Genomic DNA, 25,664 nt, shown 5'->3' on the forward strand with positions numbered 1-25,664 from the left:
AGGCTAAAGTACAATACACACAGTAACACGTACAGGTTTTTTTTTGCCAAGCTGTCATGAGAATTTAATCATCATATCACCACATCGTATACACGTGATGTCGATTTGTATGATACATGTTATTGCTATAATATCAAGTATGTCATGTGCAAAAGGTCATCATATCAATATGAGTGTTTCTGTTTGAAACAAAAATGAAAAATATATCAGAGTACATTTTGTTGAAGGTATTATGGATATGGTTAGTGGTGCTTAGGGAGTTTGTGTAGCAAGACATGAAACATAAAAAACGAGGACAAAAGATCATATTTTGATCTTAAAACCTGTAAACAGTGTAAATCCATAAATTACAACACCCAATGAAATATTATCACATACATTTACAGATGGATAGAAAATTTTGAAAGCACTTCACTAAATGCATGGTGGGAATAACATTTATGTTAGTTAGAAATTACCATTAATAATCATAATTAATAAAATGAAAACAAAATAATGAAAAGGGCTTATAGATAAAAAGAAATGTTGACTTGATAGAATAGCGGGTTTTGATAATTATGGTTGTTTCGAATGTGTGCCAGACCGGACACATTAGTTCGTTAGACAGAAAAAGTGTTCGGATTGGTCAAATATGCAAATGATTGTCGATGACGGACATTCGTGTGTAAAGGAGGTTGTCAATAAAGGATGGTTATTTGTTATATGCAAATGAGAAGTTCGACAACAAATCGTCATTGTTAGTATGTAAATGCGGTGGTCGATAACGGACAGTTATTGGTCATTTGTAAGTGAGGTTGTCAATAACGGATGGTGGTTGGACATATGTAAATAAATTGGTCGATAACGGATGGTCATTGGTCATATGCAAATGAAGTATCCATAAAAGGTTATCATCGTAAGGACTCCTCGACTCGTCAATCATCAGGTTTCCAGTACCATTCTCAGCCATTAACCAACATTCTAAAGTCACCCCATTTCTAGCATCAATAATATGTCGGACATTTGTAGGTTTAAAATAAAGTATTCTGTGGACGAAGAATATATCTTGGCACAGAAGAGAACGAGAAACCAGATAACTTACACGATTCAACCAAGTTCTTTATTTACACAATTAAAGCAAATTCACATACAGTAAATATTATCATGCTTGTGATTATACATTCATATTTGTCTGCAAAAATACACCCTCTGTATTCTATCCATATAATGAATTCGTTCTAAACACCGACACAATGAAAAGCAGGCAGAAATTCACATTTAATAGTACAATTACAATCATGTAAAACTTGTTAAGTTGGGATTTTTTTTAGTTTTAAACTAATATGTCAATCTTTTTTGTTTGGTACTGTGTATATAAGACGAAATCCATATCTCTGCAAGCATCGAAAATACCATAAGATACCAGGCGTTCCGTATTAGCAAATGGCAGTAAAATTTCTCCAATCCAGATCAATGTATTCACATACCTAGATAAAAGCTGTGATATACCTAGATAAAGGCATTTATATATCAAGACGAATGTATTCATTGAAAATTACAAATAAATCGATAGATTAAAACCTATATATTAAAGCTTCCTAAAGTTAATTCTCGGGTCAAAGGTCAAATTATTTGACGTACGTACTATCATCATCAGTAGTATATCTGGCTGGTTTGTAACGTTTGGGTACCTTTGCCTTGTTTTTTGTTGCTCGTGTTGTCACAGTATCCGTTCGGCTGAATATGTACATCTCTTCAACTGATCTTCCGCCTAAAAATGTGATAATTATGTACAAAAGGTTTCAGAGTAGAATTTCTGTCTAATATATTGTAAGCAATGCTAATCTTTGGCAGTTCTAGTTCTATCTAGAATGAAAACTGCACACTATTAGGGAACAGCCGCATCTGTTGAACAGACAGGCATGTTAGACGGGAAAACAACGTCGTATACCATGCAGGATGCGACAACAAACACGCAGCATGCGCATGCGTTCAAAAGAACCTCGTCAGCAATCTGACGAACGTGAACACGAGCAAACTCTTCATGCTTTCACATCTTGAATGTAATATCTGTAAAAAGAAGTCCATTCAGTATGAACATGCACGACATATTGCCAGTCATCATGGTCAGTGTTGACCCTTGCACTATAGATCAACGTATGCCCATTATTAAGGCTACTGTAAAACATCAAGGGGTCTAACTACTTCAAAAATGATATCGATGCGTTTTGACAGTTTAAAACGAATCTGCAGATCACTGCTTCGTTTCATTTCCTGACAAGGTAAAAATGTATTTTACCTAATAATGTATAAAAGCTGTTAACAGGAGTTATGTGTCATGTACTTTACTTCAGAGTATACACCCAGTCACAGAAAACTAAAAAGTCAGACAAATAATTAAAATACGCGTTGGCCTGTAACGTGTGATTGATAATAGTATGTCAAAAAAAGAACACACTTCGTCAAGACAGCCAACTCTGCATTGCGAAAAAATAGCAGGAAAATGTTGCTGCTGTGTTCGTTGTTATGTGTGCGCTGCAAGCAAACAATCGTTAGCAAGAAAGCGGAAAAAAGGGGGCAAACGGGTTAGAAAAAGTGTTCATATTTAGAGTTTGTAATCGTCGACTATTTTTTAAGTTTGTAAATTTGATATATGAGTAGCTATGGTTTTGAGACAGCTATAGAACCTGCTACCATTGTTAGTTCAATTGTTTTCATGATACAAATGAAGACATTGACGAATGGACAGTAACAGCTGCATTTACAGAGTTTAGTAATGTTCCCGGCATTGGTGTCTCCATGTCAGAATCAGCAATTGGAGGCAAGTTGTGAAGTTTACTGACGCCAAGATAGATGCCATTTTTGCGAGACGGTCTTGATCCATATGAACGACCTAGAGCCAAGCATCGAAAGCGATTATTGAAAACTGTATTCACTGTAGGTCAACTTTAGGTCAGAGTTCACAGGTCTAATGTGACTGTCAGGTAAAAGTGGTAGCGTACATTGTAGATAAAGATGTCAGTTGTGTTGTATGCGAAGGTAATAAGCATAGGGTTGAATAGCACAACAGATAAAAAGTGAAAATAGGATGTACACCATTGATTAGGCTGAAAAAGGAAATATAAATATAGAGAGATCCTTCTTCACATTGTGTATGGAAATATTCTGCTCTACAGTTGATAAAGGGTAGAAAGTTTGATAGAAGCTTATTTGTGGAAGAGTTAATGATAAATAAACTCGGCCAAGTTCAGCAGTGAAATACCATACAACATATTTACATAATTTACACAATTCAGTGTGATAATACACTTCTCTGTTTACACTTATTACAGTAAATAATTATAGCCGTCTTTATGATATGGTGCCTTTGTTTAAAATGGTTATGCATTTAGACAATGTTTTACATTTCGTTATTTCGACACTTTGCTCAACTAACTGCATTTAGAAACAGACATTTTCAAGGTCTCCTACTTCTATGTCAAGATGGCGTCAACATCATTCAGTACATTGTCAATACCACAATTTAGATTAACATACGGTTAGGATTGATAACCGGTTTCATACAGAAATGTTTTATTAATTATGTGTCATTCTTTCATTGTAATGTTTTGGCTTCATTTACGTGGAGTTCAATGTTTGAGATACATATATTCCTACACGTGCGTACGGTTTCATAAAATTGAAGCTTGTAGTAGGTGGAAACATCACTGTGATGAACTTGTACTTGATACGTTGGTTGACAAAGAACGACCTTGTAATTTGAGTTGGTCGGCTCGATTTGTTGCTTTCACTCTTTCAAAAACTGACGATTTATTCCATGACGATATCCACCTCTGCCGACGAGACTTAGATTCTGTAATATTCAAATTTTAATTGTTCTTAGTTTATATTGATCATAATGGCATAACTTTAACGATGTTGACATATTGTGTTAGTGATGACGAGAGGCTACGATTAGGACAGTGACTATTGAAATTACACCTTGTCATTATAAATGATAGCAATAATGCAGTGAAATATTTATCTTTATGTTTTATACCATGACATCGGTGCTCACCCTTATCTAATGGACACACATGTATGAGTGACGTTTATGATACAATAGCAAGAATGTCACAAGGATGGAACGGTCAGATGATTAACACTTTGAAACTGGATTTAGACTTACACAATATCACGTATCAGTCTAAACTCAGACCATTATTTTTTTTATAGTTTAGAGCTAAGGTACATCCAATACCTCGTGACTCTGTATAAAGGATATAAGTAGTTGGGTTAAACGACATTGAAATTCTTCAAAAAATATTTTTAGAATTAAGGAAAGGAGTAATTCTAACTCATGTTCCTCCTTTCCTATTAAAAGACTGTGGTAGTGAACAGTCATAAATGGTTATGTATATATTCTAAAATATATAGTTTAATATTTTCATGAGATTTGGTAATGTGTAAATGGTTAGATCTATGTAACCAACTAGTAAGCTAAACTAGTCACATGGACACCCATTAAACAAGTAACACTGAACAGCATTACATAATGATTTCAAATCGATAGATCAAAATTCTTAGGCAGCATATTAAATATGTATGTTACCAACGCTAATGGCTAGATTGTCATATAGTTGTACCTGTAAGGATCCTTCAAAAACTCGATTCACGAAATATACAAGAAAGAAAGAAATTGGAAAAAGTTCATCATATAAACAGGTTATAATTGCTTATACACACACACACACACAGACACACACACAGACACACACACACACATGTTTGAAACCTAAAACAACTATACTTTCCCCAAAAAAATGGTTCCATGATCGAATTATTTCTGAGATGTGTACAAAGTAGAATTTTGATTTCTGACATGAAAGTATGAAAGCATACAAGCACATGCCAAGACATACGCCATGTCCATGCACATCTACCATGTTTGGTTTGTCATTCAGTTCTTTCCAACTTCTGGACTACATAGAATTTGAATGTATCCATGCGTTAAGGCCATACTCAGAGACCTCGGGTCCCTTCCTTCCAATCTAGCTATTGATGTTCCGTTGTAAAACGCCATGAATGCGGTATACATCTATCTTAAAGCAAGCAACTCGGGTAGCATTTAACCATGACAAACCCGTGTTGGCATTTGGCGGCCCATTTACTGTGCATATATCCATGCAGTGTTGATAGCTAGATAGATAGATAGATAGATGATGACACATGCATGAAGACTTTTTACAATGTTTTGTGAAAATAATGGAGGAAAATATGGAAGAAAGAACAATCTTCGCAGAAAATAGCAAGCTGCTAAAAATTGTACATTCATTTAAATACGAACTTGAAAAAAAGTACAAATTTTGAGAATGAATTTAATTTAAAAGATTCAAGCTGGTTTTGTACACATTCAAGTATATGTAAACACTTTCGTGTCCTGACGACATGTTAGTTTAGCTATTTATGCTACTTAGTAACATATTAGTTTGGCTCCAAAATTATGAAATCACGTGATAAATGTTCAAATGTTAATTTGGCCATTAGCATAACATCACGTGATAATGTTCAAACTTTAGATTAGTTCATTATCATTTTACAACTTGAACATGTTAGTCGTGCTTCATTAGTGTAAACTCACGCAATAAATTATCTACTGTTAGTCTATCTCATTACCATAACATTACATGTTAATAATATGAAAATGTTAGCCATTAGTATTACATCACGTGATAAATTTCAAATGTTAGTCTATCTTTTATTAGTATGAAATCACGTGACAAGTTCATATGTTAGTCTGCTTAATATATTTTAAGTAAACATATTATGGAAGTGGTATGACCACATGATGACAAGGAGCATGCGCATGGCTGTTCCCACCAGCTATGTACACTGGCGACCACAACAAGCGCTCAAAATGTGTGACGTCACAGGACGTGTCAACACGATAGAGATAAAGGTATGGAAAATGAGATTGATAATAATCTGACACGTTTGGGACGCAAGAATAGATAACTAATTTTCTGAAATATTCTATCCACGTAAAATGTCAATTGGTAAATATATGATGTAAAAGTACAGCAAACTTTTCGATCATCACTTTGAATTTTGAATTGGAGGCTTAATTGCCGCCAAAATTGATGTATACACGTGGACAATTTTTTGGCGGTTAGTTTCAACCGTTTTGCGCATGCTCCTTACAAAGATGTCTTCTCAGTGGTCATTGTGGATGACCTAAAACTACTTCGACGTTTACGATCCTTACCGCAGCCACATAGTCGAATGAAGGCACGTCGAAACTTCACCGACATGAAATTGTAAAGGATCGGGTTTATAGCACTGTTAAGAAAGATGCACCATTTGGCAAAAGCCAGGTACCAGTCACTGGTAAACTTCTTCTCTTCCGAAACAATGGAGTTGTAAACCACGAGTACACGATATGGCGCCCACAGAGTTAGAAAGAGAACGACCACAACAACCAGCATCTTTATTACCTGTGAAAAATCAAGATTAAGAAAAAAAAACAAACACAGTTAGCATATTGTTTCTTGTATCATTATAAAGTGATGGATGGTTAATTTCATAGTGCTAATAATAACTATAATTAATGGGTTATAAAACCAATTATACAGTGAAACACATCAATTACTGAAATTATCTCATTACAGTGAAAACACAGTAATTATACATTTTATTACATTTGGATTTCATTTTAAGACTAAATAAAAGATCAGCCTTGTGACGATGTATTGATATAAATTTGATATCATTATAATACTATCATCCGTCGACATTTCTCTTAGATTGACGTCGCTATGCATGTACAAGAGCATTTTCATGGAGTAGTACAACTTCAAGCCTTGGGGGGAGATGTTGCGCACTGTGCTCATCAGATCAAAATATTGAACAAAAAGATATAAACTGAATGTCTTCTGTAAGGCCAAAAGCCAAGTCTTTCGATTGTTAATGTCTCTCCTGCACGTATTTTTAGAATTTTAAATTTCGAGCTACCGAAAATGACATTTCTCTAAATAAAACTAAGCAAATGCAAATGACTTATTAAAATTGAAAACTACATCAATTTCGATATAGGACAACTATATAGGGCACGCACGCTTCGTTATTATCTATGTATGTATGTACCACATTATTATGAAATTTGAAGGTTGCCTGCTTTAAGATATTGCCTACTGGGAAGTCAGCAGTAAGTGTTAGATTTATAATTCACACATACATTCCACATTCGTTTTGCAACTTCATATCATAGTAAGTGTTACATTTATAATACACACATTCATGCCTACTGGGAAATCAGCAGTAAGTGTTAGATATATAATTCACACATACATTCCACATTAGTTTTACAACTTCATATCATAGTAAGTGTTGTATTTATAATACACACATTCGTTATATACTAGAACCGTCATGTCCGATGCTAACCATAGAAATGAAGAGAACACTTGAGATTCACAACCGGTAACGTGAAGTACTTTTACATACTAGTCTGTTTACACTATCGTATCATATCATACGAAAATTTGTCATAATATGAACATGGAGTTACTGGTAATATTAGGACAATATTATATGTAGGTATTTTAGCAAATCTTATGCATATCTCAATACTTCTTCGTTACTCAATGAATCACATACGACTGTCTAATGGAACATACAAAGATGTTGAACAGATAGAATATTATACTAAAGCAGAAAACGAACTTTTACTCAGTGACTGACGTTCGGTACATCTTATATCGGCAAACATCCATAACAAACAGACATGGAATTTAATTGCTTTGCAAAGCTGCATGCAGAATGACTATTTCATTTTATTTAACGAGCAAATCGTTTTCTGAACTAAGAGGGGCTAGATTAAGCCGAAGAAAACGATCAAATAATACACATTATCGGAAAGCTAATAAGACATCCGAAGACAAGACTATACATTGTTCATGTCGAATTTACATACACAGAAGGAGTTGTGACTGTTGTACGCGTCCAGGGTTCATCAACACTACTGGGGCAGCATCAAATTTAAAAACGTCCGACTTTCTCGTTATCAAGACTACCCTGGAAGAAAGACGAAATATCTCGTCCATCCTTGATTAGCTACTTTACATTCATAGTTAATGTGCGTGGGATTGAAATTAAGGCGATGTAAAGTCAATGTTGCTTCCAAGGCCGTTTCGTTATGATGTCTAACAAGCATGATCGAAGCATTACAATTTAACCTTTACTTGTGAAAAGGAAGGTACGTTGGACTATGGACCATTACGATTCTTCTGGGACTAAAAGTCGTTCGAATTTAAACAAGCTAATTTTCGAATTCTTTTTGCCTCCTATTTGCTGAAGCCATGGCAGAAAATGAACTGATGGACCAGTATAATAGGTGTAGTGCACTGAATGTTGACTATGAAAGCCGATGTACAACAGAAAGCCCAAGGCGTGCAGTCAAATGAAATATTGAAATATTGTATGCATAGGGCTAATTATTTGGCTGATCCCATTAAAATCTACAATTATTACTAACGTCAACAAGTTTACATCTTTTGAAAGATAACTTTTGTTGATGAGACATCTAACATGACATTTTGAACATCTTGACCTAAGATAACGTCATCGTACAAGATATCAATTTCGTCCATATTGCCGTTTTTATCCTCTATTTCACGCACCAAATAATTTTTTGATCAATTTGTTAAAGTATTTTCTGTTTAACTTGTATGCTTTCTTACATGTCATTGTTGTTGAGGAGGTACTCTGTTATACATATATCCCTTGTATATTTAGTTAATTATATATATATATTCGGTGAGTATCTATCTGCTTAGACAGTGCTCTATACCGCAGTGGCACAACAAGTTAAGGGGAGTCACTTCGGGACACTTTTCATTATTTTGGCTGGTGCACAATATATTATTACATTGTTGAATTGTCTGATTTTTGTGATGTTTCCTTTCCTTTCAACGTTTTTTCGCAACACATATAGGCTTATTATGTTTAGAAAACTAAAGGTTATAAAAGACCTGTTTTTCAATGTTGACTCCGCCGTTTAATTCATGAAGTATTATTTTCAAAACCTTTGAATATGTATCTTTTAAGATAAAATACTGGGATAATAAACGCTAGGACAGTGACAACAGGTCAATCAGTACGTGCATCTGTATTCAATCTATACGTAAATCCTTCGTCATTAGAAGTGACCGAGAAGGATGAACCAACGCCAAATCATCACCGTCCGGTCTTTCACGCATATTACCCAAGTCATTTCAAAGTCTTTCCATAACGTATAGATATCTTTTAGTTCATTAGCAAACCCGAAACCGTGAAGAGGGATCTAGTAATTCGTGGAAAGGCGGTGTATAAGGTCAAAAGTATTAGAAGTTCAATCAAAGAAATGAGACAATGATTAGATTTGGATCTCGGGATTAAACATGGAACTATACTAGTCGGATTTGTTAACGGAGATATGAACAATTGTATGGCAAATCAGACTCACGAGGGACTACGAGCTTTAATACAGATTGTTATTGATTCTATGCAGTCACTGTTAATCTATAGGATTATCACTCAATTGCTAATGATACACGTTGGCTTACAAAACCGACTTGTGATGCGAAGAAGGTGTTAATTCCTTCGTCAACTTATGAATCTAACATTCGTGACGAGATAGTGATGTGTTATCGAAACAGTTACTGTCAAATTATAAAGCTTGTATTCCTAAATTGCTTTCAAATGTCAAGTAGACTAAAGGTTCGGACATCGATAAGAAAGTGACTTACGTTGCACCTTTTTTTTGACTGACGACATTTTAAGCTCGTTACGTATATTCTAGGCTTCGGTGTTCTAAAATGACAGATACATTTTCATATGAATTCTTGTGTGGTTAAAAAGAGAAGAGGGTCTCCCATTTTTAGCAAAACGTAAAGACCACAAACCCAAGAAATTCAGTCGACATCTGCCTTGATACGAGATTGATTTTATGCCAGGCACGTGTACATACAAAATTTGATATGACAATCAGAATGATATGCGAGCACAGGGTCAAGGGGTCATTCATTCCACTCAGTTGTCAATATGATATTGATGTTTGTATTGTGATATTTCAAACATCAAAAGTTGACAAAGCTGAATGAAAATTGTCTATTTCTTTTAAAATCAGCATGGTGGAATCTTACTCGTTATTGTTTCAGCAAACCATAAACATTATTAGCTCATGAAAACTTGTATTTTATTCTGACCATGTTACTGGATTGACTTGAGAGTTTGATGGACGGGGTATTCATGGCATCTTAATCTTCTAGCTATACAACCCAATACGATTCTCCAATTTATTACCATTTAACTAGTCAGCATGATGTAGGCTATGGACTGTCAATTCTTGTATCTTTTATATAATTATCTGTTGGCGAGCACATCGGCAATGTAGACGTGCGAGGATGCATATTGTATGTATATAACTATATATAACAAATAACTGAATCACAACAGTAACTGCCTTTGCGCTACTCAATGTAACAAATTGAGTACTCACTGTCTTTGTTTTTTGATAAATTATTGCATTCTTCTTTACATTATTCTGAAAGTAGTTTAAAGTTAAAGTAGTCAGCGTAGCTGAAGCATGAGTTTACAAACAAGGATGATAATTATGTAGTAATTGCATTTTTCGTTTTCATGAGAGGAATACAAATTTTCTATGTGAATAATTAGGGATCGAGTTTATGGATCACAATTAAAAACTGAAGAGAAACATTGATAGCGATTTCTGTATGAATAATGCCTATTAATCGCGAGAATGGAAAAAGTTAAAACACATTGAAGCCTCTGTCTGAGTGGTTGTATATTATCCATTCGCTGTCACTGTTAGCATATCTGAGGTAACGCAGGGGCCTTTGTATGCCTAAATAGGAACAACTCTCGATTGAAATTCATGACTCGCGCATGCGCTTAATATAACAGCGTCGCTTTGATTTAGTGCCTTTTCTGTTTGAAACTTAATATCAGATGACTTCCGATGCAAGTCTGCACCATAATGTATAACTTTAGACAACCGTCCATTTTATTGTCTACGGTATATTATTTCTTGATATTAATGTATGTCAAGTTGCAATATAATATTTCTTTATGTCTAGTTGAAGTACGTTTTCTTTAAATCTTCAACACCGTTTGTATGATAGTTATGTACCAAACACGAAAGCTATTTTTACAATTACAATGTCGTCCTTTCGTTGGCGGGTTTTACTGCGTCGTCTGCTTGTTGGTTGAGTTTTGACAACTGACAACCTTGTCTGCACAAAGGAGAACGTTGACGACATCTGTTGCGCATTTGTGTTAGGTCACACAAAGCAAGACATGCATCTGTCATTGCAATAATTTGTGAAGGACAGACTACAGTAAATCTATGTTGAAATGCGATTTGATCGAATTAAATATGTTATTTTATACCCTAGACAGAGCGACAATGTAATGGGAATATCTCGTTACAAAGTACTTCAGACACTCAGCTGTTAAAGTTTGGTTAAACTGCACATAGGACAATACTGGAAACTAAATATAATTCGGCATTTCACAATTCAGAAACTCTTAAATATAATTCCAGAATAGATATATTAAGGTAAGGTAACAATTCAAGACACTCCAGTATCTTTTGTCAAATATTTGTAGCTAGTCGTCACTTGCCTACTATGACACAACTTTCAACTTAATGATGGCGTGGGCAGACGACTGAGCATGCATCGTATTACCCTCCGACCTTTAATATTTTACTAATAACAGCTAACATGTTTTCCTTCCTAAGAATGTCGAGGTGTGTACTATGTGTTGATTGTGTTTATGTAAGAACGGAGCAATAAAAAGTACATTAAAGAGCACATGTACAGATAAATTGTCAAGTTTCCCTCATTCTCGCAAACCAGAGCTGTCATTTCTTTCATGACACTGCAAAATAATGGCGGCGCGTTTTGTACGTAAAAGAGGCCGTGGTTTGCGACGACGTAAATCCTGTTGACGGTGCATTTTGGACGGTGCCGTAAAAGAGGCCGTGGTTTGCGACGATGCTTTCCCTAGACATAAAGGGGCTAACGACGTCTTCCTACCTTTTACAGTACACTTGTATTGATTACAGCTATCAAATAATCTTAAATATGATTTTGAGCGACAAAATAGTATCTTGAAATTTGAAATCTTGTAAAGTAGCCCTACTGCACTTGATTTGTGTTCGAACTTTCTTTGTCTCAATACTTTGTAGTTGTCAAGACCCCAAAAATGTAGTAAAATAAGACACATACACATAATGCAATCATGCTATATTCACCACTAAAATAGTTATATTCACATATTTCGTCTTTTTCTTGATCTGTAAAAATTTCTGTTCACCACAGATATCCTTAACGCCTGTTATTCCTGGTGTCGAGTGAATGTTCCGACTTGTGAGGTAAGGTCAAAGTTCGTACACATACGGTGAGTCCTGTTGTCTGTTTATTGAAAATTGTATGATGTCATGTTATTTTACCTTACTGTCTGTATGTACTTTATGTTGTCATGCATTGGTTGTTCATGTAGACCTGTCATTCTAAATACTCACATATATCCCCAGATGAATCAATTGCATGTATTGTAGATTCAACTAATACAGAATATATACATATATACACACACATTCAAAAAGAAATTGATAGAAAATAAGTAAATTCTAACTTCTGCAAAAAAAAGTTTACTCCAAACGCAATTGTTTTCGTTCGTCAGTCCAGAAAGTAAGTCGCACTACCAGAGATACCAGAAATGCTGTTTTCGAAACTGCCTACAAGTTCGTGCGAATTATAATTCCCCTTGACACGAGCCTTGGAAAATACTTTTATCACAACACAGTAAAACCATTCGAATGATTTTAATTGTTTTTATAACTGTCAACAATACACGTGGATAGAGTTTGACCACCGCAGTGGGCAGGACATAACTATGCGAATCAAATGTTATCATTTGGTTGAGAACTTGTTGTAAGTGAAGTGACACATGGAGACTCTGCGTGGTGTAGAAAAAGGACACCGGATTTCATGTCGGATATGGTGCAAAATTTGACGTATCATATCCGCTCATTACAGCCATTCTTCCGAGGAATCTTCTGCTTATCCTTGCCTTAATTTGAATGAGTGAATTACACTGTCTAAAACGATATCTCATTGCGAGTTAACAAGGCAAACCTCGTAATATGGGGGTCATGTTCTAGCCCCTTATTTTCCACTTCACTTGCATTCGATCCTAAGTAGCGTATTTATTTTTATCATATTGCCGCCGTGTGATATTTTCTATGTGCATGTCGGGTCACAATCCAATATATAGTCAGCCTTATACAATTACTGGTAAGAAGATGAAGTGTTTTCTGTAGTAGCACGTACAGTAGTTGTATCTGAAGGCCCGGCTTTACGATACAAATGCACCTGCGGACCAGCTTTGCAAATGGAATTGCTTACAAAATACACTTTAAACAGCTCTACTATCGGGCTTCATTCATGAATATTAGTTAAACAAAGATCTAAGTTTTTTTTGCTGTAAGTTGTTGGCAACCTAGTCTTAATTTCATATTGAAACCACATGAATACTCCGAAACTAAAGTTTCTTTCAAACTGGTTCAGCGACTTTTCTGCATCCGAGCCTCAACCTAACCAACGAACATTCACTGATGACTTTACTGAATACAAAGTAAGTCTGTCATTGATTTCAAAGTCAAAGTCACCATTGTCATTAAATCTTCAAGATTGATTTTTACTTAGTAATGTTCTTTACTTAGACATCTATTAGTGTATGTTTTCCATGCCTTAGAGACTTCGTTATTTCAACGAACTACATCAACGTTCACGTTTAATGAAGCAAATCATACGCAATCACATTTGTACTTTCAAGTCCATCTAAGTATACGTGACCGTTCAGAATTTGAGAATGGAATTGATTGTGTAGTTCGTGCAATACCTGCACCATGAGTTTCTCTTTTTCATTTTTGTTGAAATAAACACAACCCCCAAAGCAAAAGCCAGACTACGTCAGTAAGTCCATAACCAAGTCAACAGAAAATAAGATGACATATGACAAGGTGCTCCTGGGCGCCTGAAGTGTCATAAAGCCATCGTTTCATAAATAATGTTAAAGTTTATGATTGTGCCAAACCGACTGCTTGTTAAGCCAATACGCTTCTGAATCATCCCAATCTGATTAAAATCTGATGTGGTGAATTCGGTTCGATTGCTTTATTTACCTCTATTTCCTTCGCATTGTTTGTTTACCAAACTTTATTATAATTTAGGTTTGAGTTCGAACAGCAAATATACTTCAGACGTTCACGTCGCGACACTACTTTGCCTTTTACGTACAGAAGTAAACGAGACACACATATACCATCCCCGGATAAAATCTAGGAGGAGAAATCCCATCCGAGTGTGGAGGGAGTACATGGGAAGCTAATTAACCATATGCCTGTGTAAAGCACGCCTACAGTCTTATACACCCCACTTTAAATCGCGAATTAATCTCTCTCTCATTATCACATATAATGTAGCACGGGATTACTGAAAGACGACAATCTTGCACTTTAGACCATTCAATTGTTTGAAGCCGATACAAGCACGTGATCTTGAAAGTATAACTCGTTTTGGACTTGTACTATGCTAAACTAATTTCGTGGTTCGAAATTATATCTGCGGGCAGTATGTTCTCTCCAAATAAGTTGTATAGAATCTTCATCTTCGCCTTAGCAATGAATGTCATCACTTTAATTGGACAAGACGCTATCACGTGACGCGGAGGACCGACTGACTACGGCCGGTTCAATTTTCGGCCAAGAGAATGCACACCAACTTGACTTGTGATCGAACTAACATAATATGACCACACACAGTGCCCAAATCATGACCCGAGGAGATTACTAATGATAATATTATATGTCCATGAATCGATTTTAATCACATTCCATGTATAAGTCCTTGATGAATAATTCACAAGCTGGGATCAATATCACTCCATCAATAACATCACGGTATTCTTTAAGTAACCGATGCATATAGAAAACTAATTCGATAGTTGTTGATGCGAGAAATGACGCGAAAATGCACATATATACGTAAATGTTCATGAAACCATCAATATGTGACTTAAATACTGTAATGGAATAGCATTGTAACAACATGGGGTAACACGAAATATGTATCGTGTTGCCCTGTCTGTTTTCCTTCAGATTGATAAGGTGATGTCATGTGCAAGGCCTTTTTAGCATTTTAGTATGGTTTAGGGGTTTCGGTATATACAAAGTAAGTTGAATAACAGCTACACCGGTGCATTGGTTTGGCAAATCAAATGATTCACTTCTGCTGTGATGAAAGATACAGTAAAGTACAAAGGTATAGGCAAAGGCAAAATAAAGACAAAAAGGCAAAAATGACATGTAATAAAAAGCAAAGTTAGAAGGGTTATTGCCATGGTTACCATGGAGTAACTTTTCTAACTTTCACAGGTAATATAAGCAAATAAGATAAGTGGAAATGCTTATTTTACTGGTTATGACTGTATATTCCATGTTATTTTAATAAACATCATATACATAGAACACCCATATCTAAGTATGTTAGCCTCGGGAAATAGTAGCTGCATAACAGCCCTTGGGGCAATAGGCGTCTAATTGTGCCCTCATAGCCAGTATGGGTTCTTTTCCACATAACACTTCACATTCGCAGTCATATATTCTTTCTATATTCAAAACAAATCACTAGTAGGACTCCTGTGCTACAGTAACAGTGCCCTTGGGAAAATAGAGTACGACTAGTAAACACTCTATGCAAATTGAGGTCACTGGTCTATACCACGTGGCACGATCTAAGCCAATCGACGGCTGTATAAAACACGATGTGTTATAAAGCATTACGAAATGTAAGTCGAAATGCATATATTATTGGTTATGACTATATTCCACACCTAGCACCTTACTTTAATATACACATCGATACATATAACACACACATGCCATTGTTGTCAACCTCATTATTAAAATTGTCCCGTGTTTCTCAAATGTTTGTACCTTTAATAGCATATCATATGGAAATAGCAATAAACATTAAACTAATTGCGGTCCTCATTGTCACCCGTTTTAGAATTCATTATTGTCCTTTCTTGAATTATTTCGTATCAAAACTAATAACTTTATGAAAATAATTATCATATTGATATTAAAGCCAGGCCAATCAAGTAAATTGGCAGCGGTACGTGTCATCATAAATAACTACTGCGTTTTCTGTAATGTAAAGACATCATTGTCCACATGCTATATGCAATTTGTAACAAACCCACTATGGAATGTTGATATGTAAGATGCAGTAATTTTTGTGACATCATTGTCAAAACGAAAGATGTACATAATCACTATGGCATCATTGTCGACATATAAGATGTACGTATTTTCTGTGACATTCTCGAAATATACGATTACGTAATCAGTATGACATCATTGTCGACATGAAAGGTGTAACAAGATCACTGTGGCATTTTCGACATGAAAGATGTACTTACATACTATGACATCACAATTGACATAAAATAAACAGAATTAGTATGACCAAATAGTTGATATGATCGATGGATCTAATTGTCGACAAGACAGATTTACTAATCACTATTAATACCCATTATGAAGTGAACACCTGAACCAAACAAATTAGACACAAAAACACTTTTTATCTCATAACAAAACATTTCATGCATGTTATCTAAAATTGATGCATCGTTTGTAAAAATAACAATCCTTGGGGATTTTAACATGATAGCCATTAATTTTTATTACTACATAAGTCACGTCTACTAAGGACGTAGAAAACTCTGCACATGTCTTTGTTCACTAGTTACAATTACTTCACGTGTCACTGGGAGACGTTTGTTGTTGACACATCATAATTTTCTATCTTAGAAGCAACCAATTCTTCTTTCGTAACTATCCAGGAAGCCTTGCTACTCTTGTCATTGTCAACCATAAAAACAGGAACTATACCACCACCTATAACAACAACAACAACAACAACAACAACAACAACAACAACATCTACCACTATTACTCTGTTTGGCACTTTTCCTTCGAGAGAAAAAAATGACAGTTTGTAACCTTCAATACTAAAATTTTGTGATTTCGTATTTTAATAGCCACTCGCCATCGATGAATGTAACCATTGTAGTTTCTACATTTGTATACAAAACATTTCAAGTGTACATTAAATGTCATGTAGTCAGCAAATGAGCCGTGTATTTGAATGTCTTGCGACAGTGCTGTGATATATTGTGTCATGAAGTGTTCTATATGAAGCCAGCAACAGTGCTGTGGTGGACGTGTCTTAAAGTGTTCTATATGAAGCCAGCAACAGTGCTGTGGTGGACGTGTCTTAAAGTTTTCTATATGAAGCCAGCAACAGTGCTGTGGTGGACGTGTCTTAAAGTGTTCTATATGAAGCCAGCAACAGTGCTGTGGTGGACGTGTCTTAAAGTGTTCTATATGAAGCCAGCAACAGTGCTGTGGTGGACGTGTCTTAAAGTGTTCTATATGAAGCCAGCAACAGTGTTGATCGTGTCTTAAAGTTGTCTATATGAAGTCAGCAACAGTGCTGTAGTGGACGTGTCTTAAAGTGTTCTATATAAAGCCAGCAACAGTGCTGTGGTGGACGTGTCATGAAGTGTTCTATACGAAGCCAGCAACAGTGTTGTGATGATCGTGTCATGAAGTGTTCTATATGAAGCCAGCAACAGTGTTGTGAAGATCGTGTCTTCAAGTGTTCTATATGAAATCAGCAACAGTGCTGTGGTGGACGAGTCTTAAAGTGTTCTATATGAAGTTAGCAACAGTGCTGTGATGATCGTATCTTAAAGTGTTCTATATGAAGTCAACAGCGGTTCTGTGGTGGACGAATCTTAAAGTGCTGTACGTGGATAAAGTAACAGTGCTGTCTTCATCATATCTTAAAGAGTTCTACGTTAATTTAGTAACTCAACAGTGCTGTTGGCATCGTCTCTTATCAGACTAAGTGTTCAAACGCGAAAAAAGCAGGCGGATTGATTCATGGCGTCACATAATGAGGATAACGTGAGTGCAGTCAAACCTATAATAACTTCTTCTGCTCTGTCACTGCAATGACGATAATGTTATGAGGAAAACAGAACTCGATGAAATTGGTCAAGATTGCTTCCTCTGGGAATAAACGATGATTAGGGTATTAAGTAGATACGATTTGTGTTGTCTCATTTCAAGTCGATAAGATCAACTCATGTCAACAGCCTGTCATGTATTAACCTAATATCACTACTTCAAATTTCGTCGCGTGTGATGATGATCCAACATTGAGATTTTTAAACAAAATTTTGATGTGTTGACGTTGTTCTTAAAACACATTGTTAAAAACGAACCGATGTACATTGTTTAAAATCATTCACTGACACGTAAAAGACTTTAAAAGGATTACAATTTAGGTGCAAAAACCAGTTGTTTGGCAATAGGAAAAGTTGGGCCAAAACAAAACAATAATCCTAGGTAATCATTATGTCTCTACTGATAATAAGAGAGCACTTATGCGACCCTGACCAACGGCATGAGGCAACAGTTGTTGTGTATATCAACAGTGGAATAATATTTAAATAAAGACAAAAAAATAACATGACGACAATACAAGTAATTCCTAAAGATATCATAAGTTCTGCCATGGTACCGTGATTCATGATAAATATCTGTAGACTGGCCAGGTACACAGGTGTAAGGAGACTCCTATATCATGGCTTTTAGATAAACGGCATGGAGAAATACAAGCTATTTAGAGTTTTCTGACACAATACTATATAATTTCAATGCACAAAGAAATATGATATGTATATGTTATTTGCCAAATACCGTTCCATATCTTGCTGCGAGAGGTACTTTTTCTGGTATAACGGAGAGCCGGAGGCGAGCCGTTATACCAGAAAAATTACCTCGAGCAGCAAGATGTGGAACAGTATTTGGCAAATAACATACTTATACGTCACCTGCGACTATGAATTCATTTTTGAATGTCTAAAAATGCTGTTTCATGTTAAAATAAAATCACTTCCGCGTTATACTGTCGAGCGTAGTATCATGCACCTCTCTGATCACTGCAATGCGGTTGTTTACATGTCAGCCTTAACTTTATCATCCAATCAGAGTGCGCGTTTGCTCAGTAGTATGACGTAATGTTTACTATTTGCATATCACTCAGCGATATATTCAAACTTAATAACCATCAGCTGAAAAATGAGTGCGTCTTTGTTTTGCGTACTGTATTCCATTAAATGTACATAAATGTTCGTGATATGCTTTGTTGTTCTAGTTAAGCAAAAATTACACCCTTTGTGGTGGTAATTTTCATATCCTTCATAAATTTAGGAATTCATGTTTACGATCGCGTGACGACCGTGCGTTCGCCGTCACTGGACTTTCACGGTTGTGTGTGGAATTTTTGACTATTTCCCTGTGACATGAAAAGTACAGTTCAAAGACTTGTTACAATGTATACAACGGTGATATTTTGTTCGATTGACAACAAATTTGGCATTGGAAATGCTGGTTATAGCTCGATCTCTAGTTGTCTGCTAGATTTGTTTACAAGGGGACGTGTAGTGATCACGTGATACAACAAGCAAAAATACGGCTGTTGGTGAAAAATACGCCTGTGTATCTGCAGGGCTCTCGACCAATCAGAATGCGAGATTGGTGACAGGTGACGTATAAATGATATTGAACACATATTGCCTGGCCATGAGGGCTATAGCACCCGTTTATTACACCCGAGGGACTGTGAGTTACCAGAATCACATGCTATTTCCCGAGGCCAAAGGCCGAGGGAAATAGCATGTGATTCTGGTAACTCACAGTCACGAGGGGGTAATGAACGGGTGCTATAGCCCGAATATAGGCCAGGCAATATGTGTTTTATAATATACCTCATGCTGTGAACTCGCGGTGGCAGACGACATCGTCAGAAGCTGCCATTTTGACCCGCTGTGAACGCGCGGTGATCACGTGACTATGTAAAAATTGATGGGACTATTTCCCCAAGGGAAGTAGTCATTCTATTTTCCTATCACGTGACTGATTCTAGCGAATCATGGCACAGTATTATCACTAGGTATATTATAATATTATATAGTAAAATACGCTTTGGAACAATACTTCGATTTGGCTTGACGCGCACAGTGTCCAGCAGTGTGTGTAAAATGTATCAGGCACGCATGTCACGTACATTGCTGTTTTTCACGGCCTGCCTGTTCGCGATCGCGCGGACTTACGATTCGAATCTCGGCTAGTATTGGAACATTGGAACATTGAATTATTGATTCGTTCTGCGCGCGCGTGCTCAATAATTGCTTAATTTGCTCATTTGCTAAAAAAAGAAGGGGTAGGACACTTTGGTCTTCTTTTTCTCCATATGTGTGAAACCAGATCGCCCTCGTTCACGGACGCTATCTGTTTGGGGCAAACTTACGGGTATTTGTTTATCAGTCAAATAATGCTGCTACGTTTTCTCCTTCATTCAAATGTATATTTTTGAATAGATAAAGATAAGACGACTACTGTTTATTGATTATTTTTACTTGAAAATAATATACACCGGAATCAACTGTATGTTCAAGTCTGCCGCAACTCTTCGGCACCAAATATTGATTAAAACAAGATATTATCAATTGTGTTTTGGTTTATTTCGAATCCCTCGCAAAAAAGACATATATAATATACTGCTTGAGATGAATTGCTAATAGCTTAGTTATAGAAACGTTCCATAATCTGTAAATCAAACTGTACACGTATCATATTTTAAACTTTACATAATACATTAACACTACCAATGTAACTGCAATGACAATTGTGGCAAAGACGTTGTTGTAAGCAAGTCAAATCCAAGGATAATTTATTCTACGAGTCAACCTTTTCTGCCACACTATTTAACCTATGGTTAAATTTATGCATTGCGGAAACCAGGCGTGCCATAAATTATATTTTATAGATCCTATTACTACTGTATTATATTGATAGCTGCTCGATCAATCCTTGGGGAAAGAAAGCCATACATACCATATACTATTTTAATATCTTTCTTAGTGTTTCATACGTAACCTTTCTAGGTTCTCTCTTTCAAATGTTAAATGTCAGGGCAGGGGCATGAGGCGACAATTCTAGTGAAATCCGAAAATGATTATAATAAAGGCCCAAGTCAGATTAATATGTATGAGTCACATTTAATGCTACTTGTTCATAGTTTCTTTATTTTTCGTAATGTATTTTATAAGCTTATTACGTGCTTACACATATTCTGGATTCGGGATAATTGTATAAAGCCAGAAAATTACAATGTGTAAAATATGGAACATAATCACAGTCATGATAATCAAGACGAAAAGTCGACGCTTAGTGCACTCGCGCTTTAAAGATTCCAGCTAACGCGCTGCTGTGCTCGCGCTCAAACGCGTTCCTTGCTTATACTAATAATAACAGCGGGGTGGGACACGACATCGAATAAACCAGTCAAGACGCTTGAAATCGATCATGTAACCTCACATTTTTGGAGCGATGCTCGTTACCACCTGTTGCCCTCTTGTGGTGAGATATATATTCCGCATGTTGCAGTACATTGTGGAGTTTACAGGACAGATTGCCGAAACAGCACATTATTTGAGGTGAAGCTCATTTTTTCGTCATATTTGTGAAAAAAAGTTACTTAATATGCTGTACTACTTACTGAAATGTGTTTAAGTATCATTGGCCACGGCAGGCAGAATACCACATTTACATAATATGAAACCTTTTCTAACACGTTTTCTTACTCTTAGCTCTTGACCCTAGTTCAAATGGTAGCAGAAACTTTGTAAACGTTAATTTAAATCATATACATATTACCAGATTCTCTACCAGCAAAAGTTTCAGGTGTTCAATCAGTTATTTACATATATACATTTGAACAAATTTCTTTTCTTTTAAAACAATGTGACATTTTGTTTTTTAAATACTGTCCACGGTTGTATAAAGTTGTTTTATTGGATGGCGGTCATGTCATTTGTGTAGCCCGAGGACAGCACAAACTTGTCGTTTCGGAACAACACCATAAGATTTATTCCAATGCGGGCTAGGGCATATGTCCTCAGTAAACCAATATTAGATTAGTTTTATATAGTAAGTATTTATTGTTCATCATATTACGGAAAAGGTGTTCAGTTCCAGTATGTAAATTTAACTTAGTATGTGTACTGGGATGTAATAAATGTTCTTGTTATTGTACATATTTCCTCGTCCTAACGAAAGGTTTTCACAGTATTACCAAGTCATTTCCGGAACTTTCTGTCTGAATCCACTGTTTCATTTCATGAAAGCCTTCACCTACACTTCGATAACTGCTCAATTTGAGTGCAATAACATGATCGAATTTGTCGTTAAGCTGTACCTATCAAATACCAAAATAATACACATAGAATACACTGAAAGGTTCATACAAAAAATCGATTTCCTGCAGGCATGACCTTACGTAATATTCGTCAAGGATGGATGCCTACAGCCAAATGGCAATCTAAACCTAATTTCCTGTGATGTAAGACTAAAAAGATTAATATTCGGGTCTTTATGGTGTGATAGGTGATAACCACTAACACCCCCCCCCCCACTACACATACAAGACGTTGTCACGAATGATCGGCCATTAGTTCACAATGGTTCTTTATGCACAAGTTACCAAACTATGCATAACAATTTAAAAGTGCTTATAAATATTGTATTGTTGTGCGGGGGGGGGGGGAGTCCTTAGGCAAGATATCAGCACCAGTAATCTGGTTTTGAAGTAGAATTTTGGGGTTCACCGCCATGTTTTCAAGGAAATCGAAATATTTTATTTCCCATAAAGTTATCACAATATTGGGTGGCCACATTGAATTCTAAAATGCCTAAACTTTGATTTCATTTTGACATCGATTTGAACAATTTCTATGGTGACCCATGATTTGTCTTCTTTCAAAATTTTGTCATTTCAAAGTCACAAAACTTTAATACGTTTCATTTTATTTCTAAAATTCACATACATATCAATTAAAAACACAAAGTTGAGCTATCTAAAAGTGCAAATGTATTTGATTGGACCTTCCCTTTAACCACAGACAACTAAACTTGTCTGTGCTTTAACTGAGAATAGGTTGGAGTTTCCTTGAGCAAAGTAACAACAAAGGTTTACAGAGTTAGAGAGGCCCATTCTACTACGTTGAACACAAACTGTACCCCCTAAGTATCTTTGAAAAATCTTCTTCTTTGATATGACTTAGTCGATTCGCCAGTTCAACTGATTGTATTTGTAATCTAACACATGGTCGAAAAGCTGTGTGACAGCTGTATTCACATCATAGCGTTGACAACAAAATCTACTCTAATACATGTCTGTAGTGAAACTATACAATCGGTGGTCACGAAATGCAACATTAAACCTCCTCTGGGGGTACAAAACATTTCAATATTTAATGTTTTACTTTGAACAGCTGTAATGCAATGATTACTTTCATTGAATTCCTGACTTTACCTTGGGATGGTATTGAAATTATTTCTCGAGGTTTTACGGGTCAAAATCCTGGCCCGTATACAATTTACTTTCACGGACTTTCTATTACATGTAATGACTGCTCTGAGAGACTATTGTATTCCCATTACTTTCAACTTTTACGGCAAGTACTTTAAAAAAAATTTTTTTTTGGAAAAACTACATTTTGACCAAAAACTGTCCGATTTTTCAGATTAAGAGTGGAAAAGATAGATATTTTGCGATTTATGAACTTTGATCTCATTTTCTTGGGGTCTGAGGTATAGAACTAACTGTCCAGAGGGTCCAAAAAGTAGAGACAGAAAAATCAGTTTTCATATTACTTGAGTATGGTAATACACATTTACGTCTACAAACTTTTCATGTTCATAATAATTCAGTGACGTTCACGATATTTGTTAGAGAGAAAACAAATGTTACCGTACTATGCATGTTTCTCTTTGTGATAAATGCTTAGAAGTGTATTAAAAGAGGTATAGAAAAAGGGTTCAGTCAAGAGGCAGATTTGTGGTTTTCATGAATTGTTTGTTGTTTCAGACCATTTAATAGAATCGCTGACCCAAACAATTGTGGGGAGGGTATTTAGCTGTTCCATGAACCCTTCCTCTAGTGGTGAAGGATATGTGCCCTCCCTTTCTCCAACGGGGTTTCAACTTGCCCGGCAGCCCACTGCCCACCAATATATATTGTGAATGATTTACCACTCTCTACCAGGAAAACGTTTGTGCTTTCCACTATATCAACAATTCATTTTGGCGTACATAATCAGGGTTATCTTACAGACATCATCATGTTTTCCCCTCCCGCTGTATCAAAATTAGGACTTCCCCACTACCTAGTTTACTCCCCTCGCAACCAATCGAAAAAATTGCCCGCCCACCGAAAAATTGCGTAAGAACAGCTTTTTTGCAAGGATAGCTGCGTTGACTGCAACTGTAGAAAACGGTGTAAAACAGTTCTCAAAGATGTGAGAACTGTTTTAAATTGTTTTGTACACTTTGTTTTTCGTTGACAGTGGAACTGTTCTAAAAGTAACCAACTTTTGAAACAGTTGACGATTCACTGACTTCAATTCAAATCGTAGATATGCCAGCGAATAGAACTTAGGAGATAAAACATAGGATTGTATTTTTTTGCTGACATCTGTGACGTATGTGATACAGCTATGAAAGGGTTGACTTTAAGTATCTTGATTTGTTTTCTAGATATCCAGTCTCCCTGGCGTATCATCCATGAAATAATCAATCTTAAAAGCAATTTTGAAAAGAGCTACTTGGGTGTTTCGTGTTATGATAACGCTTAAGAGGACTTAACGTGTTCGAAACTTGACTCGGTTGGCATGTTGACTATTCGTCCCAGCTGAGCAAAGACAATCCTAAAGGAAGCCCATCCTCCATTGATGTATTTGATAGGAAGGAGTGTTGTTATCGCAACGTTTCACTATCTCTCTCTCAGAGAATCGCTGTTATTTTAAAGCAATATTTTGCCATCCTTAGCTCGATGGTGAAAAATCGCAGCCATTTCAACCTGTTTTCAACAGTTAAGTTATCATTGTCCATTGTATTTCAGCATGTCGGCTGTTGTATCCCTTTATCAGTATCCCTTCAGATTTACACATTCTAGAAATCAAAATGGGATATGAGTGGTCGAGATCTCAAAGGAAAATTTGAATGACAGGACATACCATTAAATGTCATACTTTTTACAATCAGTACCTTGACAAACTGTTCTCCTGAGATTATGGTGAACGACATACCTTATTTACAATATTGAAATGAAAAATGACTGCATGTACTCTAACTTCAAAAATATTTTTTAACAAAAAAACTATTGACTCAATTCTATGACGTAATTGTGACGGAATTGATCAAACATCCTGGACTTTGTGTAGTCTCAACAGAATTGAGACAGAATTATCACACCTGGTACTCGTGGCTTTAGACATGTTCGTTTAGATTCAAACGACAAGGTTATCTGAGTATAGTAATTTACTGAACGATTTATATCGAATTACATACAAGTGATTTAGGTCATTAACTTTATGTATCAAACATCTAGACCATGGAGATTAATTTTATTTGTCTCTCTATGTTGATAGTTTACTTA

The 25,664-nt window shown here is 35.9% G+C and overlaps 1 protein-coding gene across 3 annotated transcripts in view; it reads right to left on the minus strand.

Annotated features, from left to right (window-relative positions):
* Positions 1 to 1,092: 1,092 nt before the first annotated feature.
* The window catches only part of LOC144437548 (thyrotropin-releasing hormone receptor-like), a 76,534-nt gene continuing 51,962 nt past the window's right edge, over positions 1,093 to 25,664 (minus strand). The window contains exons 3-5 of one of the 3 annotated variants that reach the window (XM_078126504.1): positions 6,224 to 6,452; positions 2,745 to 2,872; positions 1,093 to 1,750 (exon numbers count right to left, since the gene is read on the minus strand). In XM_078126504.1, the coding sequence (XP_077982630.1) occupies positions 1,700 to 1,750; positions 2,745 to 2,872; positions 6,224 to 6,452 (408 nt within the window). In that variant the 3' untranslated portion in view covers positions 1,093 to 1,699. Of the gene's footprint in view, positions 2,873 to 6,223; positions 6,453 to 25,664 lie in introns of all 3 variants that reach the window. The other 2 variants (XM_078126505.1, XM_078126503.1) reach the window with 2 other exon arrangements.

The sequence above is a fragment of the Glandiceps talaboti genome, chromosome 7 (assembly GCF_964340395.1).
Source record: "Glandiceps talaboti chromosome 7, keGlaTala1.1, whole genome shotgun sequence".
NCBI lineage: Eukaryota > Metazoa > Hemichordata > Enteropneusta > Spengelidae > Glandiceps > Glandiceps talaboti.